A 17,070-nucleotide genomic window follows, 5' to 3' on the forward strand; every position below is an offset into this window, starting at 1 on the left:
GACATTGTGTAGTTTTCTTCTATTACAAGAAACCAAATACTAAGAGATAGATAACTTATAAAAAGTAGAGAAATACTATACTGAAAAATCTAAACTTGCACACTGTTTTTATTCTTGGGCATTCAGTTATATTTTCTATGTTTATCGAGAAGAATTATTAGGGGAAAATCTTGCTGTAATCACATAAGCCTTCAGGTACTGAATTATTCCTGAGTCACTGATCTACAGGATGTACCTGATGGTCCTGCAGACTCCTGTAGAGTGTAACACCATTTTGTCATTTTATCTCACACAATGTTCTCTTATGCTGCCTTAAACTACTTTTTAGGTAATATAAGCTGAACTCTCTCACCATTAGACTAATGAAAATCAGAGGGAACTCTTCTGGCTCCATCAGAGTTAGATATATTCACATTAGCTAGAGAGTTTAGAGTGAGAGAAAGAACCTAGGAATATTAAAAATACCCCACTGCTGCATCTAAATTTCATAATACTTTCCTGCTCCTGGGTTCAAGATTCCAGTGTACACGGCAACAAGCCTCCCAGGCCGGATGACCAGGCTGCTGTAGGATTTATCTGTTCCACCCTTAGATATAATTTAAATCACCAGCCTATATGGACTGCAAGGGTGTGCTAAATTTTAAATACTGCAATTCAATTTAAACCACAACAATGGAGTCAAATCTTGCCAGTTTTGATCTTGCCAGTCAGTTCTTGCCAGTTTTGATATTCTTTCAGAATTATGAAATTACTCATGTGAGTAAGGGTTTGTGGGGTCAAACCTTGTAATTACATGCACTGACCATTTACCACAGTCTGCAGAAAAATCTGTAGAAGAATACTAGCAACTATAAAGAGGAGCTTGGTTTTGTTTCCAATTTCAATTCACCTTTATGAGAACTTAAAAGTTCTGGCTGATTTTAAACTATCACTATCCTGTTCTGCATATGTGTTTATATCAAAGTCTCTTCAATTGACTGGAGAAGTCTTGATATTGAAGAGGGAATTTGCTGATAATGACACCAGGATAAAAGCAACAACAACAAGAACAAAAATTTCCTTTTCTGCTCTCCATTCCCTTGACCACTCAGTCTGGCGGAACAGGTTGTGGCAGACTGAAAAACCCCAGCAGATTACAGCATTGTTCCACATTTGTAGCATATCCTACCATCTATCTCATGATTGTCAGCTTTCCAGAAAGTAACTGACAGTCCCATGCGCTCTGCTGCACTTCCCTAACCAAATAATAATCTCAAACTTATTTTGTGTGCAATCAGATCAAAATCCTGGATACCCTTTGCCATTTGGAGGATGATGTCCCAATGGTATCTGAACCAGTTTTATAAGTGGTCATTTGCACACAAATACCCAGTCTGTAAACATAATTACACGTTCAGACTAGGACTTCAACAGAAACAAAGTTGGAAATTTGACATAAAACATATCCTTCTTATGTGCATTGGACCTTTTTTGCCTGCACGTCTATTTTGAGGATGCTGTAAACTATGTGGATATAGAGTACTGCTTATGGTTTGCCATATATGTTATGACTAATGCAGAGATTCAGTTCCTGAGCTCTAACTTGCACTGAGGGTTGCGGTAAGAAAAGAAAGTGTCATTTAGCCCTTTATTATTTCCCCTAGTCCTGGACTGGCTGTTAGACTCATACCTGAGGATAAAACAGAAGAACTGCTAATTATTTTTGGTCTATTTATATCTGTTGATCATCGAGGTGGTTTTGCCATGTCCCTTTACCTTGAACAAGCTTATTGCACTAAGGTTTTTATACCACTTACTTACAGAGGGAACAGTCATAGCAAGGGATCTGACTGTTGAATACTTTGCACAGATTCAGCATTTAAGACAGAAAGGACAATGACACTAAGTTATTGGTGCTGAGGTAAAGAATGTTAAGAGCACATGTTAAAAATAATCTTACTTCTCTTATTGCATTGAAACTACAATTAATATTGCTTACTGTTAACATGGTTACAAGTAGTCTCAAATTTCTCCAACTAGCTATTCTTTACTTTCATGAGACGCCTCCAAATGTTTTTGGGATAAAGATATTAAATGGAGGCATTAACAACAGTGAAGATATGACAATGAAAATATCAGCTTTTTGCCTCTATTTCATTTTACAGGTCCAAATTAAGTCTGTATACACGATAAAAATATCACAGCCCCTTTGAAAGTATACTATTTTTAATATTTACTAGCTATTTAAAGTTTACCAGGACTGCAACAGATATATTTTGGTGCACTACAGAGAACTGAGAAATAATTTTTTATTCATTGCATTTGATTCATGCATTCAATCAGATGGTGTTGGGACCTGTGGAAAAGTAATGTATATACCCCATTGGTGCTAATATGTTTATTTACACCCTTACCATTGTAATTGGGCAATTTTTTAAAAAATTAAAAATTATATTAAATAGATGAGATAAAGTGCCCTTCACTAAAATTGACAGCGAGAAGAGGGCTGCCAAGTAAAACATCTATAACTGGAAAACAGTTCCAAGATTTTCTTGTTAAAACCAGCAAGTAATAAAATCCAACACATTAGTAGGTATAAAACAGTATTAACATAATACTGTACAACCTAACTGCTGAGTGAACTCTACGGGAAATTCTGTCTGCATAAATTTCTAAGCCATGCAGAAAAGCATTTCTGTGGTAGAAATTGTGGTTGTAGTAGAGATATGACTAATGCATTTTTTTGTTTGTTTTTCTTTGTCCTGGCCTTCTTTTGGGTTTTATACTTAATCTCTCCAAGATACAAGCATTTTGTACAACCAGTCTGCATTCCAGAAGAAAACTTTCCCTGATGAATTCCTGAATTCAGAAACCAGAATATTTTTGACAATCTACTGTTACACTTAAATGAATGAAATTGCTAAGGGACATGGCACACACAAAATGGAAGGTGCCAGTAATTCCTAAACTGAAATTTTCTAAAATCAGCAGGAAGATTTGATCTGCACCAAGAAAAATAAAAACCACAAAACTTTGCTACTTAAATCCTACTCTGTGTTCATAACTACTTCGAAAAAATATTCCATTTCAATCTAAAATCCGTAAAAAAACTCCACCCCCAATCTGTGTTATTATTACAGTACACATAGGCTGGAGTTACTAGCACAGCAGTTGATTTTATAGATTATGCAAATATTTCAATAAAATAAACAAAAATTGTGAGATATTTACTTTTTCCCTCTCTGAATTTTCTCTGTTGACAAATTTACATGGCATTTCACGTGTTAAAAGTAGACAGCTAGAGACGAAATGCTGCACTCTCATGGCATGTACATTTCAATGGGAGAATGAACTGTGACAGTAATCAGCTTTTCACTGATTCCATTCCAAACTACCACTAACCACTTACTTTTTGCTTTGCCCTGCAACCAGTATCTTCTTCAGACGAGAAACATGAGTTGCTGCTTCTGTATTCATATATCGTATTGTAAAAATTTACATGTTTATATAGTCAAAACTGAATTTTGGAGTAACAATGTGATTACAGATTTGACTAAGTTTCCACCAAACTCAGAATCCCAAGGTGTGCAATATCTATGGAGAATTTTTGTTCTTTGAATAGACCAGGACTTAATTTTGCCTCATTCCCTGGGCATTGTTTAGAAGTCAAAGGCACTGAAACAATATCTCAGTTCTTTGGGGAATAATGATACTCATGGAAACCTTATGGCCTTAGGATTTTGGGATTTTTGAAGAACACATTAACTGCTTTGGTCTGGGGTTGGGATATGCATGTACTAGGATACAGCAGAGAGGTCTCTAATAGAGGACAAGTTGAGGAGGAGGCAGGACTAAATGAAGATTGGTGAAGAGAGGTTCGTTTGAACTTAGGGGCATCTAGAATTTAAGGTAAGATAGAGCCCCAAAATCATGACTTTTGCAACAAAACCACAGCACCCGCTTCTAAATAAAAGTGCCTAGAAAGGCATGCACAGATAGTCTGCAAAGTCCATGCCAGTTTTATAGAGTCATTTGTTAAAAGAAATGGTATGTGCAGTGGCCTGCATGTATATTCAGTAGTTTAGATTCAAATTATTAAAGAACTTTAATTTCTAGCCCACTGGAAACTGATATTTTACTAATTGTATTGGTTCTGATAAGGATGAAAAAGAAAATGTTAAAAAACTTTTGCAGAATGAGAAGTTTAGGAAGAAATGTTTTTGTATGTAAAAACATTTTTCTATGTAGCTAATTATTTTGACCTTCCTGGAATGAAACATTTGGCCTCAGTTCATCTACAATAATGAGATATTTTGAAATGGGCAGACATTCATTTTTGTGTCTATCTGAAACTTCATGGTATCTCATTGCAGTTACAGTTCAAAGCCTGTTGTCCTTGCATTTTGCTTGTGAGCCCTTTTCCTTGGTCAGGGCAGAGATTGCTGCTACTGTATGAACAGATTTGATTTCAAAATCCTTGAAAGGTCAGGACTGCCTTGAATGTTACTGAATTACAGAACTGCAAAAGTCTATCTATCTGTCATATTGTAATCAGAGATGAGGCAATGCAAATGCAGCTGACTGATCTACGGAAAAAAGTGGAAATGCTTCCAATTATTAACAGAAATACAATACAAACGATTTTAAGCACCTATCAAAGTTGATAGTCAGGGAATAAGAATGCATAAGCAAAATTATTTGCAAATGTAGAGTATGCCTCCAGGTAACGCATTATATGTGATACAAATAATATTTTTCTTGATGAGGGAATAGTGAATTTTACACTATACTTCCTTACGTTGCTCTTTTTCACATCACTGTTTTAGGAAAGTAAGTTAGTATGGCCTTAACTATAGCAATGAAAGTAACTTACGGCAGCCAACTTCATCTTCGTTAAGGGGGCAGTCAGGCACACCATCGCATTTCAGGAGGGACGGGATACAGCCTTTGGAAGGACACAGGAACTCTGTTTGCTTGCAGGAACCTGGAGACATGGTGGTAGGCATCTCCGTGGGACAGTTCATTTCATCACTTCCATCCATGCAATCTTCAGCCCCATTGCATTTTGCAATGAAGGGCAAACATTGCTGCACATATGCACATGTGAACTGGTCACTACTGCAAGTTGGAGGGTGTGGATCACCTGATCCTACAAGAAAAAAAGGAATATTTATTGATTTTCTTCTTTCAGTAGTCATCTATCCTGCCTTTGAGCTGTACATAGGGACTGCTGGGAAGGCAGGTGATTTTGATTACTAAACTATAAAAAAAATTTTAAAAAACTTGTATAAAATGACAGCTCCTAAGTACAGAACACGCTATTAAAACTACTTTGTCTCATTTTCAGCATTTGTTTTGATCCTATTGTTGCTTGTGCCACGTATGTATAGAAGGGTCAATACCAAAGTATTAAAACTTATCTTTCAGGAAAGGGTTAAAAAATATTCTTGACACGCCTCAAGTTACAATCTTCCTCTACTTGTGTATTGAATGGGTGAACAAAAGTCAAAGAAAGACTATATAAGTCTGGATCTACAAGGAACTCATTTCATGGAAAGCTATTATCCATGGTAAGGTCCGAACCCCCAGCAGAGTAAGAAAAATACTTTCATAAAGTAAAACCAAGGATTTTTAGTGATACAGCTTATTATCACTCAGATTCTGTAGCTTAGTTTAATGTGAGAGAGAATTAAATAAAAGAAAATACTAGATAAAATTTTCCAGGGTACAAATGAAAAAAAAAAAGCATTTTTAAATTTCAGACTTTAAGTGATTCTGACAGCTGACAAAAGGAGAAATATCCCATGCTTACTTGCATTGTTGGAAAAAACACTGGAGAAAACTTTCTGTGATCACTTACACAAATAAATTTGACTCAGACACTCAAGTCCCTCTTTCTTCCTATGAAAATAATTGCGACTGAATTTCACCAGCAGAAGCATCAGAACTATTTATGGAAACTGAATTCTAAGAAGCTGGCTATGCTAACGCCGTGTTCTTTACACCAACAGTGTCTTCCATAGGAGCAATGAGATGGATTCCTGTAATTTCTGTTTTATGCGCAGGGAAAGAGAAAAATCTCCAGAATTTAACTCTATGCATTTAATAATTTCTAGGTCAATTTGCAGCAGGTGAGTAAAGAAAATAATATTGTGATTGTTAGAGACAAGAAAAGACAAATTAATGTCACCACCTCTGTAAAAGACAGGAGGAGTTTTGCTGTTGACTTGGGCTGAAGCAGAGCAGATCAAGTGCAAAAGTTCATGGGTGGGTTTTAGCTTGCCTTTTGAAATGGTGCAAGCATTGCTCTCTGACCTCAGAAGTCAAATGTTGCTGCTGCATTAAGGCAGGACATGCTGTAAGGGAGTACATGGATTTGGGCATTATTTTACTACTTTTAATCCCCTGGGCATAGCAGTACATTTGTGTATTCTGTGATACCAGGCTGGGCTTTTACAGCGGAAGAACTTTGCTGAAACATGCTCAGTTTCTAAAATACCTGCATCATGAATAACAATAGCATTTTGTACAAAAAATGAACTGCTAATGCATTCAGATAAACAGAATACTAGCATTATTTTACTATCTGGTTGCTTGTGAAAGAGTAACAAGGAAAAAGAGCTCAAACTGCTGTCTAACACTGAACTTTCCTAACTTAGTAATTTTTGATTTTCATGTTGATCTCATGTCCGAAAATCATAATTGAAAAGCTTCATACAATAGAATATTGCTGACATAATTTCATACTGCTAGTGTTAAACTCTATCATGCTACTAGAAAAATGTATTTCATACACTGGACATAATCTAAACATAGAACAACAATAATGGATTTTGACACAGTGAAAATAAAAACCTACTGATCTTTTGGCTTGTTTGTATTCAGAATTACATCATAAATACCTCAAAGACAAGTACTTTTAAATGGGATTGAAAAGATTGCATTTTCATGATATGTGTTTTATAAACGTGTTAGACTCAGAAAATTATTTTCATTTATACTACTTCAAAAGACTTAAGAAAGTTGTCTTTACATGGTTGATTATAGACATTTAAATCACACAGTGAACTTATTTTTGGACAAATTAAAAGTATTTTAGATTTTACTTTTTTTTTTCTACTTCATTCCCATATTTTATTAGATAATAATAGTAGGACATAAAGATGTTAGAATTGAGTTCATCATGAAAAATTTGTATATAAGGCCATGATTCTGCCAAAATACCAATGAAATATATGGAAAGTCATTAGGAGAACATATTTCTTTGTTGATATAATACTGGTACTATTAAAAATAGAGTAAATCTTATGCAATTAATTTTTTTAAAAATGAATTCTTTTATATTTTTAGTTCGCACTTGCTCTGAGGGAAAAAAGGTATGATTATACTAGATAACGTTTTTTTTCCTTCTGTTACATCTGACCCTTCTCCTCACAGTGCCTAGGGGGCACTTAGGCAGCGAAAGACTGACGCTGCAGTCAGTTCCACTTAGGCATGCACTTTTGTTGTTGCATAGTGCAGTTTTAGTTTTTCTGTGTTTGTTCTGACACAGTGAAAATTAACCCCACACAGTTCCAATACATTTGACTTTATTATGGTCACTTGTTTATGTTGCAGGAAAAGACTGCATTTATAGCACATTTGTCAGCATTTTTCATCCAGTTTAATTCCCTATACATATCATATTCGTGATATGTTTGCTAATAGGTTTCTACCCAACTTTGTCTGGAAAAAAAAAAAAAAATTGAAATCCCTGTTTAAATTCAATAATGCTTGAATGTGTTGCTTGTTATGAATCCGGTCTTGAGTGTTAAACTGTCTTAGGGCTTTTGTAGCACTGATCAGTTTGGCTTTATGGTCCCAATCATGTAAAGCACTTATGCATCTAAATGATCCCATACTAAATTCAGTGGTTAGGCAAATGCTTGAATGCTCTATTGAATGAAGGATTAACTATTATTATTATTATTATTATTATTATTATTATTATTAATAATAATAATAATAATAATAATTATTATTATTATCATTATTATTATTATTTTTCTATCACAATTCCCTATTGGTGTTAGAAAATAATGTGTAGAAACAAATTCTTCCTGACTTGCATGACAATTATTTTAGAGTGTGCAATAGTCACTGAGAGCAGTGAAGATGTCTCCAATTTATACTAGAGGTTGTTAGGGGTAAGGTTAACCAGGGGTCTTGTTGAGGTCTGTTTTATGTTTTCAATACATTAATAAAAATCCAAAGCAATACCCTGAAATCAGCAAAATAATTTTAGATCAGAACATTAAATAAGATGAGAATATGCCTCAAAGACTGTAAGAATATCACCTGGCTTATTAACTTACATTATGTATTAATGAGTTCACATCTGTTTAGTTTCAGATGCAATAGGAAAATTGTGCTCTGGATGACATCATATAAAACATTATGATCTGCCAAAACTGTACTCCCAAGTTCAATCTATTTACATAAAGTAGGTTATAGATGCTTTTCTTAATTATAAATCAAATGCGCCCAATAAAATTTTTGAAAATTTAGAAAACATTAATTTACATACGGCTAACATTTAAAACTGACTAATTAGGAATATGCAAATCTAGAAAATCATTAACTAATTTCAACTGAAAGGAAATTTCAAGCAACATATTTATGCAAAACTAATTGCTTGCATACAAAGCATCTATGTAATTATTTATATTAAGCTTATCATTGCAGTATCTGCTACTGACATGTTTCATTCTAAAGATTGGCAATATTCATTCTGTTTCCTTGCCACTGGGAAGAACTGAACTAAAATGTTAACACTGCAAAGTGGTTTGCAGTGAAAAATGAGCTGGCACTAATGAGAAACTCATCATAAATATCCTCCATTGTGCTGAGTTCCACAGTGGTATACTCACCTGGCTCAGCCATAGAAACTAACCTTAAACTTATGCTTATGCATGAATCTTATATCCACTCTTGTAGATATATATGAAAGTTATGTAAACAGCAGAATCCGAAGTGTGTTTTTTCAATGCAAATTGGACTACCCATTTGTGGCCCACGGGCCATGTCAGTCACTTAAAATCGTTAGATTCAACAATTGCCTAATACTGGCATGCTAAAAAATGTTTCTCTCAGCTTTTGCCAAATGCAGAAAAGATGTTCCCAACCCAGCACACATCTCCTGAGTGCTGTGTGGCTCTCATTTTCAGACCACATTCAGGAATGGAGGAGATATTGTACGGGTTACTTTTTTAAAAAGCCGTATCTTTTTGAAGCTGTTTAAGGATTTGGAGATAAATCTACTGAAAATGATGCGTTTTAAGGAACACAGGATAAAAGCTCAGCTTTCTGTATCCAGGCTGCATGATCACTGAAAAGCAGGACTGGAGATCCTCAGGAATATATTCAGTATTTGCACACAGATGAAAAGCAAACTAATCAAAAACAATTTCAGAGAAAATAACCTCTGCTCTGTGGAACACCGAGTCTGGATTTAGATCTGCATGAAAAACAGCAGCAAATTGTTGATGTTCCATTATAGCTAAAGGAATCATGATTTTTAAGTAGCAAGATGAGGACATGTCCTTTTTTATTTTACATTGCACTCGGTGTTTCATTTTACACTTATTTTTACCTTGCCTATGGCAAATAACCAAAATTAAAGAAAGGATTTAAAACTGTGCATATAACATCTACTTGTACGTCATAAAAAGACATTTTAATTAGGTCCTAAAAAATGACATTTTAATTCGGTCCTAAAATCCTTTGTGAAACCTACTCATGCAGCTGTGCTGGGTGAGTTACCACCTAAGGACCAAGAAGTGCTCCCCTACAAGCATCCTCACACTTTGAAGAGAAATTGGGTAGTTGAGGTAGAGGCAAAAAAGCAAAAATCAGGCCAGTGTGTAAAGCAAACCCAATTTTGTACGTACTGCTTCATGAACTGCAATAACTACAGCTGAATATACCTGAATTTCATTGTTGTCAGATAAAATGTATGCTTCTAGATACATTTTTATTTCAATATGCTAACCATCAAAACATCTCTTACACTAAATAGAGCTCATGAGCTGATGATTTGGGAGTAAGGAGCCTTTACAGTATGAAGAGTGTTAAGTAAGTCAGTAAGTGCTCATTGTCAAGGACATAATTACATATTTGTGGGATAGGGGTTTATTAAATGCTTGCTGTTGTTTGATGAATATTTTCTCTACACATATGCTTTGTTGTACATGTACTTCATCCATGGAGCGTACTGATCTTGTTTCCTGTCTGTATGCCAACTTCACAGGTCGGCACTGTAAACGTTTTGCCCATGAATCACAGGGATTCAGTCACAGGCACCCACAGAACTGCTATTACCCAAATGCTAATATAAAATAAATATTTGTATTACACAGTCATTAGCACAGCCAGAAACACACAAACATGCTTAACTGCAATGAAACCTCCATGCTATCCATGTCTTTTCTGCCTTTCTTGTTCAGATACCAAGATCTGTGGTGCAGAGTAGGTCTCCATTTATATTTATATATCACCTGTAACAGTGAATTCTGATTAAGACTAGTAGACATTGGCACTAAAGTCAACACTAGGAAGCATGAAATAAAGTTACCATATGCTATTATGCAGCATTAACTCAGTTGTATCAGTGCTTGCTCTAAAGCCCACTTAGGCAAATGGCAAGACGCATTGATTTTAATGGGCCTTGCATCAGACCCTTGAAAACTAACAACCTGTCTGATATATTTGCATAAGTAATTTGCCTACTAAATCTAATAAAAACACTGGACCTATTAACTGTATCTAAAAGAGGCCAAAAATAACCCCCTCCAACAGTTTTCATTAGACAAGAGTATAAATTAATTACAGGTCCAGTCCAATGCATTAATTAAGTTGAAATAAGTGGCAGTCCTCACTTTCACTTCAGTAAACATTGGATCAGGGCATAAAATCAGCCCATTCAAGGTGGCTGCAAGGAAATAACCTTGTTAAAAAAAATTAACCAGACTAAAGATGTTCAAATACTTTAACAATTTGTCTGTGAGTCTTTATCAGTGCCAGTAAAGCTTCTGTTAGAAAATAAAATGTTAATTTCAAAGCTTGTAAAAAGAAAAGAAAAGGGGAAATTGAGTCTGGCCGATTGAATCTTTAAATCTCTTCCCCTTGTGAGAATACAGAAGTAAGGGGCAGGGTGCTGAAAATGATCCCAAAGACCCTCTTACAAAGCCAGAATTAATGAAAACAGAACTTGGCCCGATGACTTCAGAGTTTTATATGTCTGTGTAGAATTGTGCAGAATTTATTTTAAATGATCACCGTTTGCTAAAATACAAACATAATGGAAAACAGACAGGTTTACTGCCAGTAAAATCAAGCTATGATTTATAGTTTCCACTCAGAGAACTACTGCTTCTGGCTGGAACACACTGACTACCCATGACAGAAATATTTGCCATATTTCTGCTAAGAACAGTGCAGAAATTGCTATTTATGCCTGTTGTTGTGATGGATTTACTAATTGGTTTATTTATTAGGAGCAATGAAGAACTGGAGAAGCTGTGAAGCTTTAGTTTCCAACAAAATGGGGTGGGCTGGACTACAGGACAGGTTTAGAGTGGAGAAAAAAGCAGCTTCTTGGAAGCAGCACATTTTCACAGATGGAGTGGGAACACAACACTATGCTAAATCTTTTATTTCTCAACTTCTAAAAAAAGGTAGCTTCTATACAAATTTATCATCAGCTGAGAAGAGCCCTGAAGAAAACTATTAAAAACTCTGTAAGAATTCTGAAATAAATCTGAGCTTGTGATTTAGTCTTATTGAGGAGACAGTTAAGTTTTACATACGGAAGAACATGAGAATTTTCTTGTCTTCCAAGATAGTATCATGAAACTATTTCATTCCAAAAATGATTTCTCTCTATCCCTCCAAGGAAATATGTTGATTTTTATGAACAAACTTAGCAAGGCAAAATATCATCTCTGTGATTTGAGGCTTGCTTGGGGTTTTTTGGTGTAAACAGATGGGTTTTGGAGGTTCAATATTACTGAAACTATTTTAATATACTGTTAATAAATAAATAAAATAATTAATTTCCCAAAAGGCATCTAGCTTGAATCAGAGGATCTCAGTATTCTGTACAGGTATAAGAAGGCAGAGAGAAACTGAAAGATTTGGACCAAGGTATTATATTTATTTATTTAAGCATACATTACATAATTGCATTCAGGACTTCCCACTAATTATGCTAGTTTATTTAGTGTAACTGTCTTATCCTAAAATTATTCCCAATTTCCCTTCCTGTGAAATCCACAAAAAATTGTGGCTTCACTACCAGTTAGGTCTGTGCACTGGAAGATACTGAAATAGGCTGAAGAAACTCTCTAAGGTACTATGCCCTGGATCAGAATTTATACTCTTTAAAAATGCAGAAATGCTCTATCTCTGCCAAGTAATGAGGATCTAAACCATATTCTGATTGGCTTCAGGGAGAAACTAATTAACTAAAGAAACTATTCCCAACTATCCCCAATTTTCCCAGTCCTCTATCACTACTAACCTTGCTTTCCTCTTCCCCTCCTTTGTTTTTACAGGAGCCTCCCCCAGCAGCTCCCCCTGAATTATCTCTTGCCCTTGAGGAAAGAAACTCCCTGAGCTCTCAACCTGAGAGAGATTTCTGCTTCACTGCAAGCGTGAGCAGACAAGCTAACAGTGATTCCCCTGGCTCTGCAACTTAAAGAAATCAGAAGTTAAGTCTCCTCTACAGAGTTTTTCCCCGTGATCTAACACTGTAGTATCAGCAACTCAGGCAGTTAACCCTTCCAGTATCTCCTGCCTTCAGGCTCTGGGAGTTTCAGAGATGGATCATTGACTTTGTCTAAGCCTTTGTCAGATGCATTCTGTTCCACTGCAGAATTTTCTCACTATTGCTTCGCACGCACGCACGCACACCCTTCAGCAAGACTCTCTCTGCACCACTGGGCTATTTTTTTCACAAACAACACACAAACACCCACTGTATTTTTGGAGTTGTTGTCTCTTAATTAGATAGAGGTGTCAGTTATACTTTTCTTATAAGATCTAGTGAAAAGGGATCTACTAAAAGTGCCAGAGAGCATACAAAATTATCTGCAAAAGGATGGTTTCTAGGCTGTTTGGTTATTTGGCTAGTTTGCCCGTAGTGCTGTTGCTGGTCTGCTGGTTTACGGTCTGTACAGGAAAAACTTTTTGGCTATTTCGTATTTTACTTTTTGTTTCGATTCAGGCTTCTTTATTTTTATGACTCTGAAAACAAAAAGGTTTTGGGCATTTCCAATCTGAAACCCAAAATTATAGCGGTTATTTTATTTCATCCTCTTTTTAGTTGGCAGGTAGATAACATTGTACTATAAGAAGTAATTATGGAGGTAGTTATCAAATATTTTTGAAATATTTGGACACTGTAGCTGTATGCTGTATAGAAAACCTCTCCATAAAGATAAATAATTTTACATTCAGAGGTGTATCTGAATAATGTGCAGAGAGAAAACAAAATTATCTCTCTATCAGGGATTTCTCTGTATTTGAAAAAGCAGACGGTGCTCTGAGTAAAAATATTATTCAATAATAGGATTAAAGATTATGTCATTGTATAAAAACACACAGATCCTATTGAGAAGCAAATGGAAGTCTGTGGCCGGAAGAGCAGGGAAGGTTTATAGACAATCAGGATTCAAAAAGTGTGTTCCATGAAGCAGAGATAAAATAAGGAGAAAAAGTCCTCAATATATGTTATAAGAGAAACAAATAAATAATAATTGGCCAAGATTTTATGAAATTAGCATTTCCAGGCGTATTACCTTTGCTTTGTGGTTTCTAATCTGAAATCTCAAGGGGATTGACTTCTGAAGAATGGCTACTCACCGTTTTCTGAAAATTAGATACCTTTAAGCTACCTAAAGAGAGCACCTAAAATTATAGTAGCTCAGACTAATGGTTGATTTTGGAAACCTTAACCAGTGACCATTAGCTCATTATCCACACAGATATTTTTTTTTTTTAACTCTTTCTTTACGCTATCTCTGCTATATGGAAATAGTCTTTATAGTCACTATTCTGTCACTAAATTACTTCAATGAAAAAGTCTTAGGAACAATCTTCATTCTGCTATGTTTTAATTATAAACACTTATCTGAGACAGTTTGTGTTAGAAGATGTCAGTGATAAAGTCCATTTCCTTCCACCTTGAACAAAGAGAGAGTTCTGGCCCTTTGGGACACTCTCCCTCTTCTCAGCTTGGTGCCTGAACCTGCACCTTTCATACCTTTTTGGTATGGTATTGCATATTGATATTAGACAAAGCCTAATTCTGCTGTTGTTTGGAGATCAATGGAAATAACTTCAGGAGCGGGTCTGTCAGGCACACAACTTTTGTGAGATCTGAAACTGCAATAGGGAGAAGTCTTGAAGAAATCCTACCCATCAGACAGAAGAGTGAATCACCAAGTTTTAAATAAAATTTGTATACTTTTCAAGACCTAAATGAGAAAGCACTGAACGGCTTTTCTGTTCATGAAGATAAGCCTGTATTCATACAAGCATCAACATATAATTTAATTCATGAATATTAAAAGTATGCCTGATGTTAAAAGGGGAACTGACAAGTTCAAGGGAAAAAAAACCTGAGGATCACTATGCTGAGACTACGTATGGCTCGGGAAAACTCTGAATTACAAATGTCTGGCAATGGGGAAAGTAGCAGGGGAAAACAGTATGTGTAATTCTCCTTTTCTTATACTTTTTCCCAGGCATCCATAACTGTTGGAGACTGGTTGTATAGCTAGCTGGACCTTTTCCTTACTTACTATGGCTGACCTGAAGTTCTGAGTGTATCCTAAATTTTGTGATTGATATATAATTTCCTTTGTTTCAGCACTTCTTTGCAATATCAGCTCTTCTAGAAAGTTAGGAAAGATGATCTATAGGAATGGATCTGACTATCTCTCATTGCTGTCTTGTGATGGCTCAAAGAAATTGAAGATTCAATTTCTGGAGGATATTAGGTTTTAGGGTAGTGGGAAGCCTTTGTGCGCACTTTTAAAAAAACCTTTAAAGTACTAGGTGGCTTGGGCTTAAACGTAGAGCCAAATCCAGTCTTGTAATTCACAGTTTCTGATTTGCTTCTTCTATTTGTTTCTTCACAACAAGTGAAAGCTTGCTCAATGTAAGGATTATTTAAAACCTTTACAGCAGGTCTAGTTTGTATTTTGCTACAGAGCAACCGGAAGACTTAGATGAGTTATGGCATGCCAAAGTAAACTTTTCACCTAAGTGAAAACCGTCAATGACCACTGAAAATTTTACTGTGCTTCAGTACCTAAATGGCAAATCTGACCCTTTTGTTGGTAACCTGTGCGATGAAGTCAAGAACTATGACAACCGTAGAAAAAACAACTCACAGCAGCCTGGGAAATAGCATTGTTTTTTTGCACAATTGAACCATGATCAGATGACACAGTTTGAGAGACATGTCCTGCCTGTGCTGAACGTTTTGCATTATTTGATTTTCCCTTTTATCTCCATTGTATCCTTACATATGGTATTTTCTACTGCAGACAAGTCTTCCAGGTGAAAGTGAAGCTGCAGTAGGGTGTGCGGGGAAATTTGTAACACTGGCAGTCTTTTCTCATGTGTTAAGTTGATAGGCTAAAAAGACTTTTTCAAAAATGTTTTGTAAAGAAAGAAGAAAGGAATGGATGAAAAAGAGAAGCACAGGAGTAGAAAAGACTTTAAAATAAAATGATGAAGGATGATAAAAAGTAGTTCACAAAACAGAAGAAAAAAAGGAGTACTTCAGATAGCACTGAGCAGCTGCGGGAAGTAAATTATGAAAGCAAACATAGACTAGAAAAAGAAATGAAAAACTACAGAATGATAAAGAAAGGTGGAGTAGAAGACTATTTTCTTAGAATTGTTAATTATTTTACTAAGCAATGTTAGTACTGAACCAGTGATAAACACTGAAAACATGACTGATGATGGAAAAGCATATACTGGTTTCTCAAACACTCTAGAGCCTAGGGCTCTGAATGATGTTTGCACTCCTGTTTATATCCAAGATGCAGCCCAAATATTCACCTTAAAGTGTCAACACTATTCTTTTTGAATAAATGAAAACATAAAGTGATTACTTAAAGCAGTACTATTTAGAAGCATAAGTTCACAAAGAGCTGTTGCTGAAGAGGGGCTAGCACGTAACTTCACTGTGTGAAAGGGCTTGAGCAGCAGTCAGGGCTGACTTTGTACTGAGATTTGCCTTCTTCCAGCAGAAGATCTCCATAAACACAAATATTTTGCTTGGGTGATCTCTGGAAGAGATCACAAAATATATTTACTATATTTGTTTCTTGAGAATACTTTCCCAATACATAAAAGTGCTATGTAACTAATACCTCACTATTTAAATTACACAGACTTTGTTCATCCAGTTTATTCCTCCAGTAATGAGACAGTGAAGAAACATAGTATTCTGATGCTTTATTCTGAAGCAGAATAAAGTTTGGGTGTTAGGGATCTTTGGGTTAATGCTGGGATTTAAATTAAGTAGAAGCAGAAATTTAAAGAATTTCTGTGATGACTCCTATTTCAGCTGAACTAGAAAATACTATGAGACAGGCATTAGTGAATACAAAATCTAATTCAATACTTTGGTGTTATTGGTCCATCTGAAAGTAGAAATGGAAAGGTTTTTTAACTTTTATTTTTAAAAAATAAGATATTAAATAAAAATAAAGTCATTTAAAAAATCAAGGTATTACTTAAAAGTTTAAAGAAGATGGTTAGAACTGGGTAACAACTAAATTCTTTGGTCCCTAAGATGCACTAAATTCCTGTAATATAAGATCTTCACACACCTTTTTCAGCATAAAATAAAGGACCTTGAAAAGTGGTAAGAGTGTTAGCAGTTGATTCGGAACTAAGCTATATGCTGTGCCACTGACCGCTGACACTGCAGCTCTCTCCATGCATGGGCATCAGCTAGAAGTTACTTCTGCAGTAGGGCCAGGGAGCAGCTTGACCACACTTTGTTTAAATGTTCAGAAATATTCTTGG

General features: G+C 35.5%; 1 protein-coding gene across 1 annotated transcript in view; it reads right to left on the reverse strand.

Annotated features, from left to right (window-relative positions):
* Positions 1 to 17,070, reverse strand: part of MALRD1 (MAM and LDL receptor class A domain containing 1) — a 292,669-nt gene that overhangs the window by 51,673 nt on the left and 223,926 nt on the right. Inside the window, exon 33 of the mRNA XM_075495520.1 lies at positions 4,853 to 5,128. Within this exon, the coding sequence (XP_075351635.1) occupies positions 4,853 to 5,128 (276 nt within the window). The remainder of the gene's footprint in view (positions 1 to 4,852; positions 5,129 to 17,070) is intronic.

The sequence above is a fragment of the Mycteria americana genome, chromosome 2 (assembly GCF_035582795.1).
Source record: "Mycteria americana isolate JAX WOST 10 ecotype Jacksonville Zoo and Gardens chromosome 2, USCA_MyAme_1.0, whole genome shotgun sequence".
In the NCBI taxonomy this organism is placed as follows: Eukaryota; Metazoa; Chordata; class Aves; order Ciconiiformes; family Ciconiidae; genus Mycteria; species Mycteria americana.